The 16525-nt window shown below is 40.1% G+C and overlaps 1 protein-coding gene across 1 annotated transcript in view; it reads left to right on the top strand.

The window, feature by feature from the left end:
• Positions 1–16525, top strand: part of vps37ba (VPS37B subunit of ESCRT-I a) — a 45101-nt gene that overhangs the window by 24340 nt on the left and 4236 nt on the right. Inside the window, exon 3 of the mRNA XM_041203371.1 lies at positions 13019–13101. Within this exon, the coding sequence (XP_041059305.1) occupies positions 13019–13101 (83 nt within the window). The remainder of the gene's footprint in view (positions 1–13018; positions 13102–16525) is intronic.

Below are 16525 nucleotides of genomic sequence, written 5' to 3'. Positions count from 1 at the left end.
GCATCAGTAACTAGGGGAAAGAGGGAGCTGTTCACCTGGGCTGGGCTCCACTTAAACCGGACAGGGACCAATGTACTTACAAATCAAATAACTAGGGCTGGAGATAAGGCTCATGAGGTTTTAAACTAAAAAGGAGGGAGTGGGGTTTGGGTTGGGTTACAGGGTAATTTATAGATCTAAAGAGAAAAGTCAAGGCCATGGGGCAGTGTCGTAATTTGTCTAAAGATCAGAATGTGACAGGAACGGTCAGAGTTTAATGGTAATCGTGCACGACTGAATAAGGTTAAATCAGGGAGCAGTGATTAAAAGTTAATTCTTTATGAAGGCTTCATGCATTCAGATAACAACTGGATTAATGGAAATAAGTGGTTTTGAGTTTTATCGTGATTAGAGACCTGGTTGCATGTTAACCAAGTTTGGGAACTAACTAGACATTTCAAAATTAGACACAATGGGAAGTGGTTGGGGGGGATGACAAAGATTGTAGTGAGGAAGGATCTTGGCTTGGATGAGCAAGCAGGTGAATCAGTTTGGTTGGGACGGAAGATACTATTGGGAGCAGTTTATAGACCCCTTAACAGTAACAATACTGCTGACCAAAGTATGAATCAAGGAATAAAAGGAGCTTGTAACAAACGTAATGCAATAATCATGAGCCTTTAATTTTCATTTAGGCTGGGCAAATCAAATTGACGAAAGTGTTTAGAGGGTAAATTCACAATGTATTCGAGAGAGTTTCATGGCATATTGTTCTGGGAAACTAAGTAGGGAACAGGCTATTTTAGATTTGTCTTGTGTAATGAGACTATTAAATCGTAAGAAATCTTCTGGGGAAGAATAATCATATGTTAGAATTTCACACGCAGCTCAAGAATGACACACTTAAATCTGAAACTAGAATATGGATCTTAAACTTAAATAACACCAGTTACATAGATATGATGGGCACGTTGGCTACTGTAGGTTGGCAACTGGATTATAAGATATGATAAAAGCAAAAAACTGCGGATGCTGGAAATCCAAAAAAAACAAAAATACCTGGAAAATCTCAGCAGGTCTGGCAGCATCTGCGGAGAGGAGCACAGTTAACGTTTCGAGTCAGAATGATCCTTCAACAGAACTAAGTAAAAATAGAAGAGAGGTGAAATGTAAGCTGGTTTAAAGTGGGGGGGGGGGGGGTGTGTGCAGACAAGTAGAGCTGGATAGAGGACGTGATAGGTGGAGATAACCAAAAGATGTCACAGACAAAAGGACAAAGAGATGTTGAAGGTGGTGATATTATCTAAGGAATGTGCTAATTAAGGGTAGAAAGCAGGACAAGCAAGGTACAGATAGCCCTGATGGGGTCGGGTGAAGGAATCAAAAAAGGCTGAAAGGTAGAAATAAAACAATGGATGGAAATACATATAAAAATAATGGAAGTAGATGGAAAAAGAAAAATCAATATAAATTATTGGGAAAAAAGAGGGGTGAAATCAGAAAGTGGGTGGGGATGGAGGAGAGAGTTGTTGAACTCAATATTCAGTCCAGAAGGCTGTAAAGTGCCTAGTCGGAAGATGAGGTTCTGTTCCTCCAGTTTGCGTTGAGCTTCACTGGAACAATGTAGCAAGCCAAGGACGGATATGTGGGCATGAGAGCAGGGTGGAGTGTTGAAATGGCAAGCGACAGGGAGATCTGGGTAATGCTTGCGGACAGACCGAAGGTGTTCTGCAAAGCGGTCGCCCAGTCGACCACCTTTAACCGAGGTTTTGCACACACGGTGGTTGACAGGGCCCTCAACCGTGTCTGGCCCATCTCCCGCGTATCTGCCCTCACACCTTCTTCTCCCTCCCAGAAACATGATAGAGTCCCCCTTGTCCTCACTTATCACCCCACCAGCCCCCGCATTCAAAGGATCATCCTCTGCCATTTCCGCCAACTCCAGCATGATGCCACCACTAAACACATCTTCCATTCACCCCCCCCTCCCACCGGCGGCATTCCGCAGGGATCGTTCCCTCCTCCGTTTCTGTTTTTGTTTTGGATTTCCAGCGTCCGCAGTTTTTTGTTTCTACCTCTTCGTCCTTTTGTCTGTGACATCTTTTGGTTATCTCCACCTATCACTGGCTCTCTATCCAGCTCTACTTGTCCCACCCTGCCACCTTAAACCAGCTTATATTTCACCTCTCTTCTATTTTTACTTAGTTCTGTTGAAGGGTCATTCGGACTTGAAACGTTAACTATAAGATATGATGGTAGACAAGCAGTGATAAAAATTTAAATATTTTACAAACCTATCTGCACAGATCTATTCAGTTGAGAAATAAATGCTCAATAGAAGTAATTCATTGCCAACCAAAGAGGTTATGGATTGTATTAGCTTTTAAAAAAATGGGCTTAGTGTTGCCAAGAGTAGTAGTAAGCTTAAGGATTGGGATAGTTTGTAAACCAGCAAAGAATGATCAAAAGATTGATGAAGAGTGGAGAAAATAAAATGTGTAAACTGGCAAGAAGCCAGTGACTTCCACATCCTGAATAAAAAAAAATTAAAAGCTTCTACAAGTATGTTAAAAGGAAGAGTAGCAGAAGTAAATGTACGTCCTTTGAAAGGCTGAGACTGGGGGAAGTTGTAATGGAGAATGAGGAAGTGGCTGAGATGTTAAAAAAATAAAACACAGATACTGGAATTAGTGGGGAACCAAAATTCTAAAGGCAGTAAGGGACTTATCAATTAAGAAAAAGTACAAGAGAAATTAATGGGCCCAAAAGTCAGCAATCCCCCTGGGACTGATCTCTCATTTGGTTCTAAAATTCCTTAGATTTTGGAATGGTCCCAGATTATTGGAAGGTAGCGAATGTAGTGTCACTATTGTGAGAAAGGGGTGGGGGAGGGTGGTGGAGAAAACTGGGAGCCACAGTCCAATTAGCTGACATCTATCGCTGGGAAATTACTGGAATCAGTTATTAAGGAAATGGTAACGAAGCACTTAAAACGTATGACTAGGTGTAGTCAACCATATGATTAGGCAGAGTCGACATGGTTTAAGAGAAGGAAATTGTTTGACAAATCTTTTTTGAGGATGAAACCAGCAAAGTAGATAAAGGACACCAATGGATGTAGTGTATTAGGATTTTTAGAAGACATTCGCGAAGGTGCCGCATCAAATGCTGTTACATACAATAAGGGCTCATGGGGTTGGGGTAATATATTAGAATGGAAAGAGGATTGTTTAAAGGAAAGAAAAGAAAGTAAATAAAAGGTCATTTTCAGCTTGAGAAAACTATTGGATGCTGCAAGGTTCAGTGTTTGGGCCTTGGCTGTTTAGAATCTATATTAATGGATTAGATGAAGAGACTGAGTGTAATGTGTCAAAATTTGTTAATACAAAGCTAGGTGGGAAAGTAAGCTGTGAGGGTGATTGTCTGCAAGGGGTTGTAGGCTGATTAAGTGAGTAGCAGGAAAGTGGCAGAGAGTACAATGTGAGGAAATGTGATATTCACTTTTTAGGAAGAATAAACAATCAGGATGTTTTTAAGTGGTGAGAAACTGTTAACTGTTGAGGGATTTGGGTGTCCTTGCACATGAAGCACAAAGTTAACATACAAATACAGCAGCCAATGGAGAAGGCAAATGGTATGTTGGAGTTTATTGCAAAGGATTTGGAGTATAAGAGTAAAGAAGTCTTGTTGCAATTGTACAGAGCTTTGGTGAAGTGATACCTGGAGTGTGTGCAGCATTGGCCTTCATACCTAAGGAATGATAATTATCTTAGGGATGGTACATCACAGAATTAATGAATTGATTCGTGGGATGAAAGTGTTGCCCTTTGAGAAAAAAATGGTCCCATACTCTCAGAAGAATAAGCAGTGATCTCATTGAAACATGTAAGATTCTGAGGCTGGCTGCTTCCCCTGACTGGAGCATTTAGAACTAAGGCACATAGTCTCAGGGTAAAGTGTCTGCCATTTAGGACTAAGATGAGTGTTATGACACAGCAGTTGGTAAAGGCTGAGTTGTTTAAATCCCAGAGGGAAACTTGAACAACTGTCATAACCTATATTTTCAATTGGTATGTTTGAGATGCAGCTCTGAATTCAGGATAAATCGCCAAGCCGTCGAGGTTTTTTTTACATAAAACTAACTTAAACATTTATTAATTTAAATTTAAACACATGTCTACAAATTACTACCATAATAACTTTTAAACAAATCATCAAATAAATCAACCCCAGGTAAATCTTCATCAAGGCAACAATCATCCATTGACTTTAAACAGACACCAGGCAAAGCACGTGTGATCATAACGAATTCAAAATGAGGTCCCTGCAATTTGGTTCCTTTGCAGACGCAATTCTTGGCTTACAGGCTGGTTGGATCTTAATTGCCTCTGCCTCTTACACACACACTTCTTTCGATTTATACCTAGCTTCCCCTCTGAATGTAAGTTTTCCATTGTATTACTAGGTCTTATTAATTTTACCTCCTATCAATAATCCTTTCATTCCACCAATTTTATTAGTAATATAAACACTGCTTGGTGCCTCCCAGCTAGGTGCAAGATTTTACCCATTCTTTTGAATGGTTTATTGAACAAATGCAAATTGTACTTTTAATTTACATTTATCTAGTTAACATCTCTAACTACTATACATCAAAGCACCCAGACTAGCTGGCTTTAATCCAATTAAGACACACACACAGGCACAGACTCTACTACAATTCCAATTCAAAAATTTCCAGTAACGTTATAGACATTAATCTCTTCACGACATCCCCCTCCCTATCGAGAAATGAACCGCCATAATTTTAAAAGGGGGCTTCATTTCTAATAACCCACTTCACACTATCCTATACTTATTACAGATTACATTATCAAATGCATGCATGAACATAACAACATACATTCAGTATCCATTTTTTTAATGTCCAATCTTCCCTTTAAGCTTCAAACTCTTTAACTCTTCTGCGAACAGATTTTCTCTACCAGCAACATGTATAATCCGTAGATTCAATGGTTGTAATAATAGACTCCTCCTGAAAAGTCTTGCACTTTTGTCTCAATTTGTCCAAAAACATCAAAGGATTGTGGTCTGTATGAACAATTGTTTCCCACAAATTGTTTGCAACATAAATTTCAAATGCTGCAACGCTAACACCAAACCCAGGGTCTCTTTTTTGATCGTTGAATATCTTCTCTATTGTACTTTCAGCTTCCATGAAAAATACCCTTTCGGTTTTTCAATCCCAATGTCATCCTCTTATAACAGTACAGCCCCAGTGCCTATATTGCTCACATCAACGGACAACTTGAATTGATTGGCATAATTGGGTACAGCCAAAACTGGTGTCGCAGTTCATACAGTTTTCAAACATATCAACTTTATGACTTCTGACACTCCAGTGTCCATTGAAACTTGTTCTTTTTTAATAGTTCAGTCAGTGGAGCAACCACACTGCTAAAATTTGGTACAAATTTCTGGTAAAGCCCACTCATGCCCAGAAATCTCTCAACATCTCATTTTGTTGCAGGCACTGGAAAATCCACGGTAGCCTTGACTTTCACATCTCTCTGAACCACCTTACCATATCCAATGGTATGGCCTTAATACGTAACTTGCGCTTTTGCAAATTCACTTTTAGTGAAGTTCTCCACCAAATTAGCTTTTTGTAAACGAGAAAATAATTCTTCCAGATATTGTAAGTGCTCCTCTCTTGCCTGATTGAAAACAGCATAATTGCTTAGACCTGCAATTACTTTGTCAGTCTTTGAAATGTTACAGGTGTATTCCTCATAGCAAATGGCATGACTTTAAACTGATATAGCCATTTGGCGTCACAAAAGTCAATATCTCCTTTGCTCTTTCCGGCAACAATACCTGTCAATATACTTTTAGTGAGTCAATTTTTGTGATAAATTTTGATTGTCCCACTTTCTCAATGCAATCTTCCAACTGTGGTATAGGATAGGAATCCGCTTTTGTCACTGCACTTATCTTTCAATAGCCCACAGTCTGTGTTCCATCCAGTTTTGGTACCAGTACAAAAGGTGAACTCCAGTTACTGCTAGACTCGATATCATTTTGAAGCATGAAGTCAATTTCTTTTTGTACTTGTGATAACTTTGCTGGATTTAATCCATAAGGATGTTGCCTTATGGAAGATGAAACTTGCACAGACATATATATAGCTAAATCTGTCTTTTCCAACCTATTCCCCACAAATAGGTTTGTGTGACTGCAATAGCTTTTCCAAATCACTTTGACAGTTGTTTGGAAGGTAACTCAATATTGCATTTAAATTTTCAAGTACCCCCTCATTATCCAATTTTATTAGAGGAAAATCAATTTCTGTCCTGCATTTCTACCTCGATGTCATCATCCACCATAACCAATACCTCTTTTTGTTCCTCTTCACTGTCAAAGTACTTTTTAAGCATATTTACATGACACCCCCCCCCTGCTTCTTTCTTCTATCTGGAGTATTTATTAAATAATTTACTTTGCTCAATTTGTTTTCAATCCTGTAAGGCCCTACAAATCTTGCATTTAATGAATCACCTGGTACTGGTAACACAACTAGTACTTTCTCTCCAGAAACAAAACTGTGAACTTTCGCTTTCTTATCTGCCTTCACTTTCATCGCTTGCTGTGACATCTTTAAATGTTCCCTAGCCAACTCTGTTTAATCTTTCCCTGAAATTTGATACGTAATCCAGGTTTCTGAATTTTGACCCGGAAATTTCTCATGAATCGATTTCAGTGGTCCCCTTACCTCATGATCATAAACTAGTTCAAAAGGGCTAAAGCCAGCCTAAGTTATAGGAGTGTCTCTAATAGCCAATAACAAGAATAGAATTCCTGTATCATAATCCTGTGGATAATCCTGACAGTACGCTTTCATTATAGTTTTTAAAGTTTGATGCCATCTTTCCAAGCTCCATGTGACTCCGGATGGCAAGCTGTTAAATTAAACTGTTTTATCCCTAAACTGTTCACTACTTCCTTAAACAGTTGTGACATCAAATTTGAACCCGATCTTGTATTTCCTTGGGTAAACCATATCTTGTTTTAAAAAAAAAATTAGTTAACTCCTCCATAATCTTCTTGGTTGTAATATTTCTTTAAGGTTTCGCTTCAGGAAACCTGGTAGACACATCCATTATTGTCAATAAGTACTGATTTCTACTTTCAGCCTTAGGAAAGGGTCTTTTACAATCAGTCATGACCCTGGTAAAAGGTTCTTCAAATGCTTGTATGGAATTAATGGCACCGGCTTAATTGCAGCTTGTGGTTTCCCTGTTACCTGGCGTGCGAAATGTGCTACAGAATTTGACTACATCCCTATGCAATCCTGGCCAAAAAAAAACCTGTTTTCCTAATTCTTACATGTCTGCCCATTGGAATTTCATGAGCAATTCTCAATCTCATTTCTATACCCTAATGGGATAACAATCTGACGCACCTCACTCCAGTTTTCATTTGCTGAGACATGATCCGGCCTCCATTTTCTCATTAAAACATCTCCCTTAAGGGAATATCATACTGGAATACGTTTTTGCTTCTATTTCTGAGTAAGCTTTCCGATATAACTGCTTTAATTGCAAACAATTTTTCTGTAATTCCACTAACCTCTGAGTTAATCACTTCAGCTGAATTGTCCTACAGTCTTTCCTCCCGAACGATTTATCAAACACAGTGCCACCTAATTGGATTTCGACACCACCTTCTTGCCTTTGAACTGCCTGCCCTTGTTTTTCTTGTTTCAACCTGTGTGCCTGTGATCTCGTTATTGCACAATCTGGAAACAATCCAGGATGCTCTCTGCAACACCACTGTTCAAAACATCTCTACAGGCTGCTGAACTACGATAGGCATCACCCATATCTGTGGCCCAGCTATATCGTTACCCAAAATAAATTGAACCCCTTTACTGGGCAAATTTTCCACTACCCCAACAATAACTTCACCTGTCTTCCATTTACTCTTTAAATTTATCTTCCACAATGGGATAGGTTTAGCATCTCCATGAACCCCACTTATCACCTCCTGCAATGCTCCCTCTGAACAACAAATATCACTACCCCACAACATTAAGGATTGACCAGCCCTTGTGTCTCTTAAAAATTTTAACATCTTTACCTATTCCACCCTGTACACATGGAAAGACTTTTCCTTCACACACACAGTCTTTAAACATTTCTGCAACTTGCACCTCAGAATTCTCTTTGGTAAACTGTGAACACATTCCCACTTCTTTACCTATTGCTGATTTTTCTGTTTTACTTATACACCCACCACTGGCTTTTCATGTGTCTGAACCTCAGAACTCTCAGTATTTTTATTTCAATAACTTTTCTGCACCCCAATAATTCCAACAGATTTTCCCTGCAATTTCCAACACTAACTTCGTGTGCCCCTTTATTACAATGAAAACACCTCAATTTTCGAACGTCACTCCTACCCTCAGCACCTTCCCTTACATTCTGAGAAAAAAACTTTCTGGGAATTTCCAGCTACTACTCCTCTCCCCTGACTACCCACCTTCCTTTCACCTTCCCACTTCCTATCTTTTTCGGATTTAAAAGGGTGACCAAAGAAAGATTTAGCCCTATGAACTGGGTCATGATCATCAGCTATCTCTGCTACTTGCCTTACAGTTTGAACCCTTTGTTCCTCCACATGAGTTCTCACTACTGAAGGAATTGAATTTTTAAATTCTTCCAAAATAATTACTTCCCTAAGAGCTGCATATGTTGTCTCTATTTTTAACGCCCTTACCCATTGGTCAAAATTACTTTGTTTTACTCTGTCTCAAACTCAATAAAAGTTTGCCCAGGCTGTTTTCTCATATTATTAAATTTCTGCCTGTGTGCCTCAGGAGCCAACTCAAATGCACTTGAAATAGCCTTTTTCACCACATCATAATTCACCAACGTTTCTTCTGATAGCAAAGTATATACCTCATGCGCTCTACCCACCAACTTAGACTATAACAACAACATTCAGTTCTCCTGTGGCAATTTCATCTATTTAGCTATCTTCTAAAATGAAATAAGGAATGCTTCAATATCTTTTTCCTCAAACTTTGGAACAGCTTGTACAAATTTAAACATATGCCCACTGGATTTTAGGTTAATAGTTTTTTCATCATCAGAACTCTCCTCAGAACCTGAGATCTTTTTTTGAACTCCCATTCTTTTAACTAGGTATTCCTGTCTCTTTCTTTCTCTCTTACCCTGGCCTTTTTTTCTTTATTCTTCTCTCTCGTCTGAAATTCCAGTTCCAGCTTCCTTTCTTTCATCTGCCTTTCAGCTTGCTCCCTTTGAAATATCCTTTCTCTTTCCTTTGCTTCTAATTCAAGTTTATTCAGTTCCTTTGCTTGTTCAAGTTCAAGCGTCTTCATTTGTAACTGAAGTCTTACTACCCCCAGCTGTGACTCACTAGTATCAGGTATCACTTCCAATTGTAGATTCTGTGCTATACCTTAAATTATAACTGGGGATATAATTAATCTGCCAGCTCTGTTAACTTACTTTTGGATACAAACAAAAAACTGCGGATGCTGGAATTCCAAAACAAAAACAGAAATACCTGGAAAAATTCAGCAGGTCTGGTAGCATCGGCGGAGAAGAGCAAAGTTGACGTTTTGAGTCCTCCTGACCCTTCAACAGAACTAAGTAGAAATAGGAAAGGGGTGAAATATAAGCTGGTTTAAGGGGGCGGTTGTTGGGACAAGCAAGCTGTGATAAGAGGTAACCAAAAGATGTCACAGACAAAAGAACAAAGAGGTGTTGAAGGTGGTGATATTATCTAAAAGAATGTGCTAATTAAAAGTGGAGAGCAGGACAAGCAAGGTAGCTGTATTGGGGTAGAGTGAAATAAACAGTGGGTGGAATACATTTAAAAATAATGGAAATAGGAAAAGAAAAATCTATATAAATTATTGGAAAAAAGGCAGGGGGAAGAAATGGAAAGGGGTTGGGGATGGAGGAGGGAGTTCAAGATCTAAAGTTGTTGAACTCAATATTCAGTCTGGAAGGCTGTAAAGTGCCTGGTCGGAAGATGAGATGCTGTTCCTCCTGTTTGCATTGAGCTTCACTGGAACAATGCAGCAAGCCAAGGACAGACATATGTGCAAGAGAGCAGGATTGAGTGTTAAAATGGCAAGAGACAGGGAGGTCTGGGTAATGCTTGTGGACAGACCGAAGATGTTCTGCAAAGCAGTCACCCAGTCTGCATTTGGTCTCTCCAATGTAGAGGAAACCGCATTGGGAGCAAAGAATGCAGTAGACTAAGTTGGGGGAAATGCAAGTGAAATGCTGCTTCACTTGAAAGGAGTGTTTGGGCCCTTGGACGGTGAGGAGAGAGGAAGTGAAGAGGCAGGTGTTGCATGTTTTGCGTTTGCATGGGGAGGTGCCATAGGTGGAGGTTGAGGATTAGGGGGTGATGGAGGAGTGGACGAGGGTGTCACGGAGGGAACGATCCTTATGGAATGCCATCACCCCCTACTCAACCACCACCTACAGCACCTCCCCATGCAAACGCAAAACATGCAACACCTGCCCCTTCACTTCCTCTCTCCTCACTATCCAAGGGGCCAAACACTCCTTTCAAGTGAAGCAGCATTTCACTTGCATTTCCCCCAACTTAGTCTACTGCATTCGTTGCTCCCAATGTGGTTTCCTCTACATTGGAGAGACCAAATGCAGACCGGGTGACTGCTTTGCAGAACACCTTCGGCCTGTCCGCAAGCATTACCCAGACCTCCCTGTCTCTTGCCATTTTAACACTCCACCCTGCTCTCTTGCACACATGTCTGTCCTTGGCTTGCTGCATTGTTCCAGTGAAGCTCAACGCAAACAGGAGGAACAGCACCTCATCTTCCGACTAGGCACTTTACAGCCTTCCAGACTGAATATTGAGTTCAACAACTTTAGATCATGAACTCCCTCCTCCATCCCCACCCCCTTTCTGTTTCTTCCCCCTCCCTTTTGTTTTTTCCAATAATTTATATAGATTGTTCTTTTCCTGCCTATTTCCATTATTTTTAAATGTATTCCACCCACAGTTTATTTCACCCCACTCCCATTAGAGCTACCTTGCTTGTCCTGCTCTCCACTCTTAATTAGCACATTCTTTTAGGTAATATCACCACCTTCAACGCCTCTTTATTCTTTTGTCTGTGACATCTTTTGATTATCTCCTCCTACCACTGCTTGCTTGTCCCGACAACCACCACCACCCCCCCCCCACCAAACCAGCTTATATTTCACCCCTTTCCTATTTCTACTTAGTTCTGTTGAAGGGTCGTGAGGACTCAAAACGTCAACTTTGCTCTTCTCCGCCAATGCTGCCAGACCTGCTGAGTTTTTCCAGGTTTTTGTTTTTACTTTCAGATACGTTTTGTAACCCAACCAGTTATTTCTTCTCCCAGACAAGTCTTAGCAAAGCTATCTCCCAGCCTCACCACTTATATAAAAAAAAACCTCACCAACTCCTGAATTCAACTGCTTCTTGTACTTGTAACCTTAAGATTCACCAATTCAAAACCAGTCAAGGAATTACAAATATTATCCTGCCAAACTCCCCAATTGTTATGACACAGCAGTTGGTGAAGGCTGAGTTGTTTAAATCCCAGAGGGAAACTTGAACAACTGTCATAACCTATATTTTCAACTGGTATGTTTGAGATGCAGTTCAGGAATAAAGCCACCAAGCCTCGGTTTTTTACTTAAATTAATAAATGTTTAATTTAGTTTTAACAACAAATTTAGACACACATGTATACATGTCTACAAATTGCTACCATAATAACTTAAACAAATCCCCAAATTAATCACTCCCAGGTAAATCTTCACCAAGGCAACTATAACCCATGGCCTTTAAACGGACATCAGGCAAAGCACATTTGACCGTACGAATTCAAAATGAGGCGCCTTGTAATTTGGTTCCTTTGCAGACACAGCTCTTGGCTTACAGGCTGATTAGATCTTGAATGCCTCTGCCTCACACACACAAACTCCTTTCAGTTTATAAAAGCAAAAAACTGCGGATGCTGGAAATCCAAAACAAAAACACAAGGTAAAACTCAGGTCTGACAACATCTGAGGAGAGGAACACAGTTAATGTTTCGAGTCTGTATGACTCTTCAACAGAACTTTCCTTAGTTCCGTTGAAGAGTCATACAGACTCAAAACATTAACTGTTCCTCTCCTTTCAGTTTATACCTAGCTTCCCCTTTGAATGTAAATTTTCCATTGTAATACTAGGTTTTTAAATTTTATCCTCCTAACAATAATCCTTTCATTCTACCAATCTTATTAGTAATATAAACACATTGCTTGGTGTCTCCCAGCCAAGTGCAAGATTTTAGCCATTCTTTTGAATGGTTTATTGAACAAATGCAAATTGCACTTTACCCTTTAACTTACATTTATCTAATTAGCATCTCAAACTACTATACATCAAAGCACCCAGACTAGCTGGCTTTAATCCAGTTAAGAGAGACAAGCACAAACATAGACACAGACCCTACTACAATTCCAATTTAAAAAACAATTTCCAGTAACATTACAGACAATCTCTTCATGACAGGAGAAACTTCTTCACTCAGAGTTGTGTATCTTTAGAACTCTCTACCCCCGAGGGCTGTGGATGCTCAATTGTTGAATATATCCAAGACTAAGATTGATAGATTCCTGGACACTAAGGGGATCAATGGATGAGTTTGGAAAATGGCATCGGGGTTGAAGGTCAGCCTTGATCTTATTGAATGGCGGAGCAGGCTTGAGAGGCCCAATGGTACCCTTCCTGTTTCTTATGTTATGCATTATATTGTATACTTACCACCCAGGCTAGGGGCAGTTTAATTCTATATAGTAATGAGATTAATCCTGTTTTAAATTATTGCAGAATTAAATTTTTGAAGCTCCATGGCATTACTGGAAATGAAAATGTTTTAATCTGTTTAGCAAAATATGAAATATACTTCAGTTTATAAAAAATCCTAACATTTAAACTATTGTTCTCCTCTCCACAGACAGTCAATCTAGTGGCTCTTCACTAGACATACTACTTGCACTGCTACAAACAGAAGGAGCTAAAATTGAAGAGGAGACAGAGGTAAATATTTCTCATGATTCAAACTTTTAATTGAAAAATTAAGGTGTTTGTTTAGTGAGTAACTGCCCCATAAATTATGACATTGAGAAATATGGAAATATTGAGGAAGTCCCAAACTGAATCAATTGTTTACTGATTTAATTAAGCCCCAACAGTTTGGTGTCCCTGGGTAAAGAAGGAGGAACATATTCGCCCTGGCTTCCCTTCACTGTTCGTAATCCAAGATGTCTAGGTGGAAGTGTGTGGAATGTGCTGAGAGTAGGACCAGGCTAAGTCCTGATTCTCCCCTTCATCACATGCTCTATGACACTTCATCTGAAGTTCAGATTTTTACCATTTGCTTATTCTGTGTCGAAACTACGTCAAGGAAAAATGACACTGCTTACTAAAGACTAATTTGTCCAGAATTTTTTGTTCTTCAAATGCAGCGTTGTTTCCACATACAGCTGGAATATTTGCTAACTTGTACTTTTTTTTAAAAAGGCACGGAGGAGTGTTATTTTTAAATCATGTACCAAGAGTTTCCTCTCCCTTTCAGCTTTGTTTAGATTTTGTTCCAGTAACCGTTCTCACTTAAGCTTTTCTGAAGGTGGCAGCAACCAGCTCCACAGTGCATACATACATCGGTGATGCAAGTAATCTTACTAGTTTCATTGCAGTGACAGAAATTAGATGGCTACGCAAGCAGAGACGAAGCTTCTTGCAAGGAAGTTGTACTGAATTAGCGATATGAGGAAAACTCTGTCTTCAAAGCAAATTATAACCTCATTCTGTTTGAAAATTTCCACATAAACAAAAAGGCCCAAATCTTCCATTCCCTGGGGGTCATACCCCAGAAGATGCACCGGGGGGACCCCCTGGAAGTCCCCAGGCAAGGATTGCACAGGAACTGCCCGGGAAGTTTCAACTTCCTTTGGGCAATTACCCTGCGCCTGGAACCTTCCGAGACCGATTTAAATCGGAGACTTCAAATGGTTCCAACTCTCATAGCAGAATAATGACCTAGGAGAAGTTAGAAGGATTAAAACCACTTCTAACTCCTGGGAAATTATGGTACTTAACACCATCCCCATTCCCCAATTTCCCAATGAACCATAGAACATTACAGCACAGAAAACAGGCCATTCGGCCCTTCTAGTCTGTGCCGAAATATTATTCTGCTAGTCCCATTGACCTGCACCTAGTCCATAACCCTCCAGACCTCTCCCATCCATGTATCTATCTAATTTATTCTTAAAACTTAAGAGTGAGCCCGCATTTACCACGTCAGTTGGTAGCTCGTTCCACACTCTCACCACTCTGAGTGAAGAAGTTCCCCCTAATGTTCCCCCTAAACCTTTACCCTTTCACCCTAAAGCCATGTTCTCTTGTGTTTATTTCTCCTAATCTAAGCGGAAAGAGCCTACTCACATTTACTCTGTCTATACCCCTGATAATTTTGTAAACTTCTATCATATCTCCCCTCATTCTTCTACGCTCCAAGGAATAAAGTCCTAACCTTTTTAATCGTTCCCTGTAACTGAACTCCTTAAGACCTGGCAACATCCTAGTATATCTTCTCTGCACTCTCTAAATCTTACCGATATCCTTCCTGTAGTTAAGCGACCAGAACTGCACACAATACTCCAAAGTTGGCCTCACTAATATCTTATACAACCTCACCATAACATCCCAACTCCTATACTCAATACTTTGATTTATGAAGGCCAATATGCCAAAAGCTTTCTTTACAGCCTTGTCTACCTGTGACGCCACTTTCAGGGAACTATGTATCTGAACTCCCAGATCCCTTTGTTCCTCCGCACTCCTCAGTGCCCTACCATTTACTATGTATGTCCTACCTTAGTTTGACCTTCCAAAATGTAACACCTCACACTTTTCTGCATTAAATTCCATCTGCCATTTTCTGGCCCATTTTTCCAGTTGGTCCAGATCTCTGTGCAAGCTTTGAAAGCCTTCCTTGCTGTCCACAACACCTCCAATCTTAGTGTCATCAGCAAACTTGCTGATCCAGTTCACCACATTATCATCTAAATCATTGATATAGACAACAAACAACAATGGTCCCAGCACAGATTCCTGAGGCACACCACTAGTCACAGACCTCCAGTCTGAGAAGCGATCATCCACTACCACTCTGTCTTCTCCCAATTTCGAATCCAGTTTACAACCTCTCCATGGATACCAAGTGTCTGAACCTTCTGAACTAACCTTCCATGTGGGACCTTGTCAAAGGCCTTACTAAAGTCCATGTAGACAACATCCACAGCCTTTCCTTCATCTACTTTCTTGGTAACTACCTCGAAAAACTCTACAAGGTTTGTTAAAAATGACCGACCACACACAAAGCCATGCTGACTATCCTTAATCAGCCCTTGGCTGTCCAAATAATTATATATCCGATCTCTCAGAACACCTTCCAATAATTTACCTACTACTGATGTCAGGCTCACTGGCCTGTAATTACCTGGTTTACTTTTGGAGCCTTTTTTAAACAACGGAACAACATGAGCTACCTTCCAATCCTCCAGCACCTCACCCTTGGCTAAGGACATTTTAAATATTTCTGCCAGGGCCCCTGCAATTTCTACACTAGTCTCCCTCAAGGTCCGAGGGAATATCATGTCAGGCCCAGGGGATTTATCTACTTTTATTCGCTGTAAGGCAGCAAGCACCTCCTCCTCTTTAATCTCTATATGTTCCATGAAACAACTGCTTGTTTCCCTTCCTTCCTTATACACTCTGCCAGTTTCCTGAGTAAATACTGATGCAGAAAATCTGTTTAAGATCTCCCCATCTCGTGAGGCTGCACACATAGACGACCACTCTGATCTTCAAGGGGACAATTGTGTCCCTTACTATCCTTTTACTCTTAATATACTTGTAGAAACCCTTTGGGTTTACCTTCATATTATCTGCCAAAGCAACCTCATGTCTTCTTTTTGCCTTCCTGATTTCCTTTTTTTAGTATTTTCTTACATCTTCTATACTCTACAAGTACCTCATTTGCTTCTTGTTGCCTATACCTGCTATACACCTCTCTCTTCTTCTTAACCAGATCACCAGTATCCCTTGAAAACCAAGGTTCCCTATGCCTGTTAACTCTGCCTTTAATCCTGACAGGAACATGCAAACTCTGCACTCTCAAAATTTCGCCTTTGAATGCCTTCCACTTACTGAACACATCCTTGCCAGAAAACAACTTATGCCAATCCGCTCTTGCTAGATTCTTTCTCATTTCCACAAAATTGGCCTTTCTCCAATTTAGAATCTCAACTCGAGGACCAGACCTATCCTTATCTATAATTAGCTTAAAACTAATGACATTGTGGTCACTGGACCCAAAATGTTCGCCTACACATACTTCTGTCACCTGACCTGTCTGGTTCCCTAATAGGAGATCAAGTATTGCATCCTCTCTCAT

Source organism: Carcharodon carcharias, chromosome 13 (genome assembly GCF_017639515.1).
Source record: "Carcharodon carcharias isolate sCarCar2 chromosome 13, sCarCar2.pri, whole genome shotgun sequence".
In the NCBI taxonomy this organism is placed as follows: domain Eukaryota; kingdom Metazoa; phylum Chordata; class Chondrichthyes; order Lamniformes; family Lamnidae; genus Carcharodon; species Carcharodon carcharias.
Note: the sequence above shows the minus strand (reverse complement) of the source record. Positions and strands in the feature narration are given on the sequence as shown.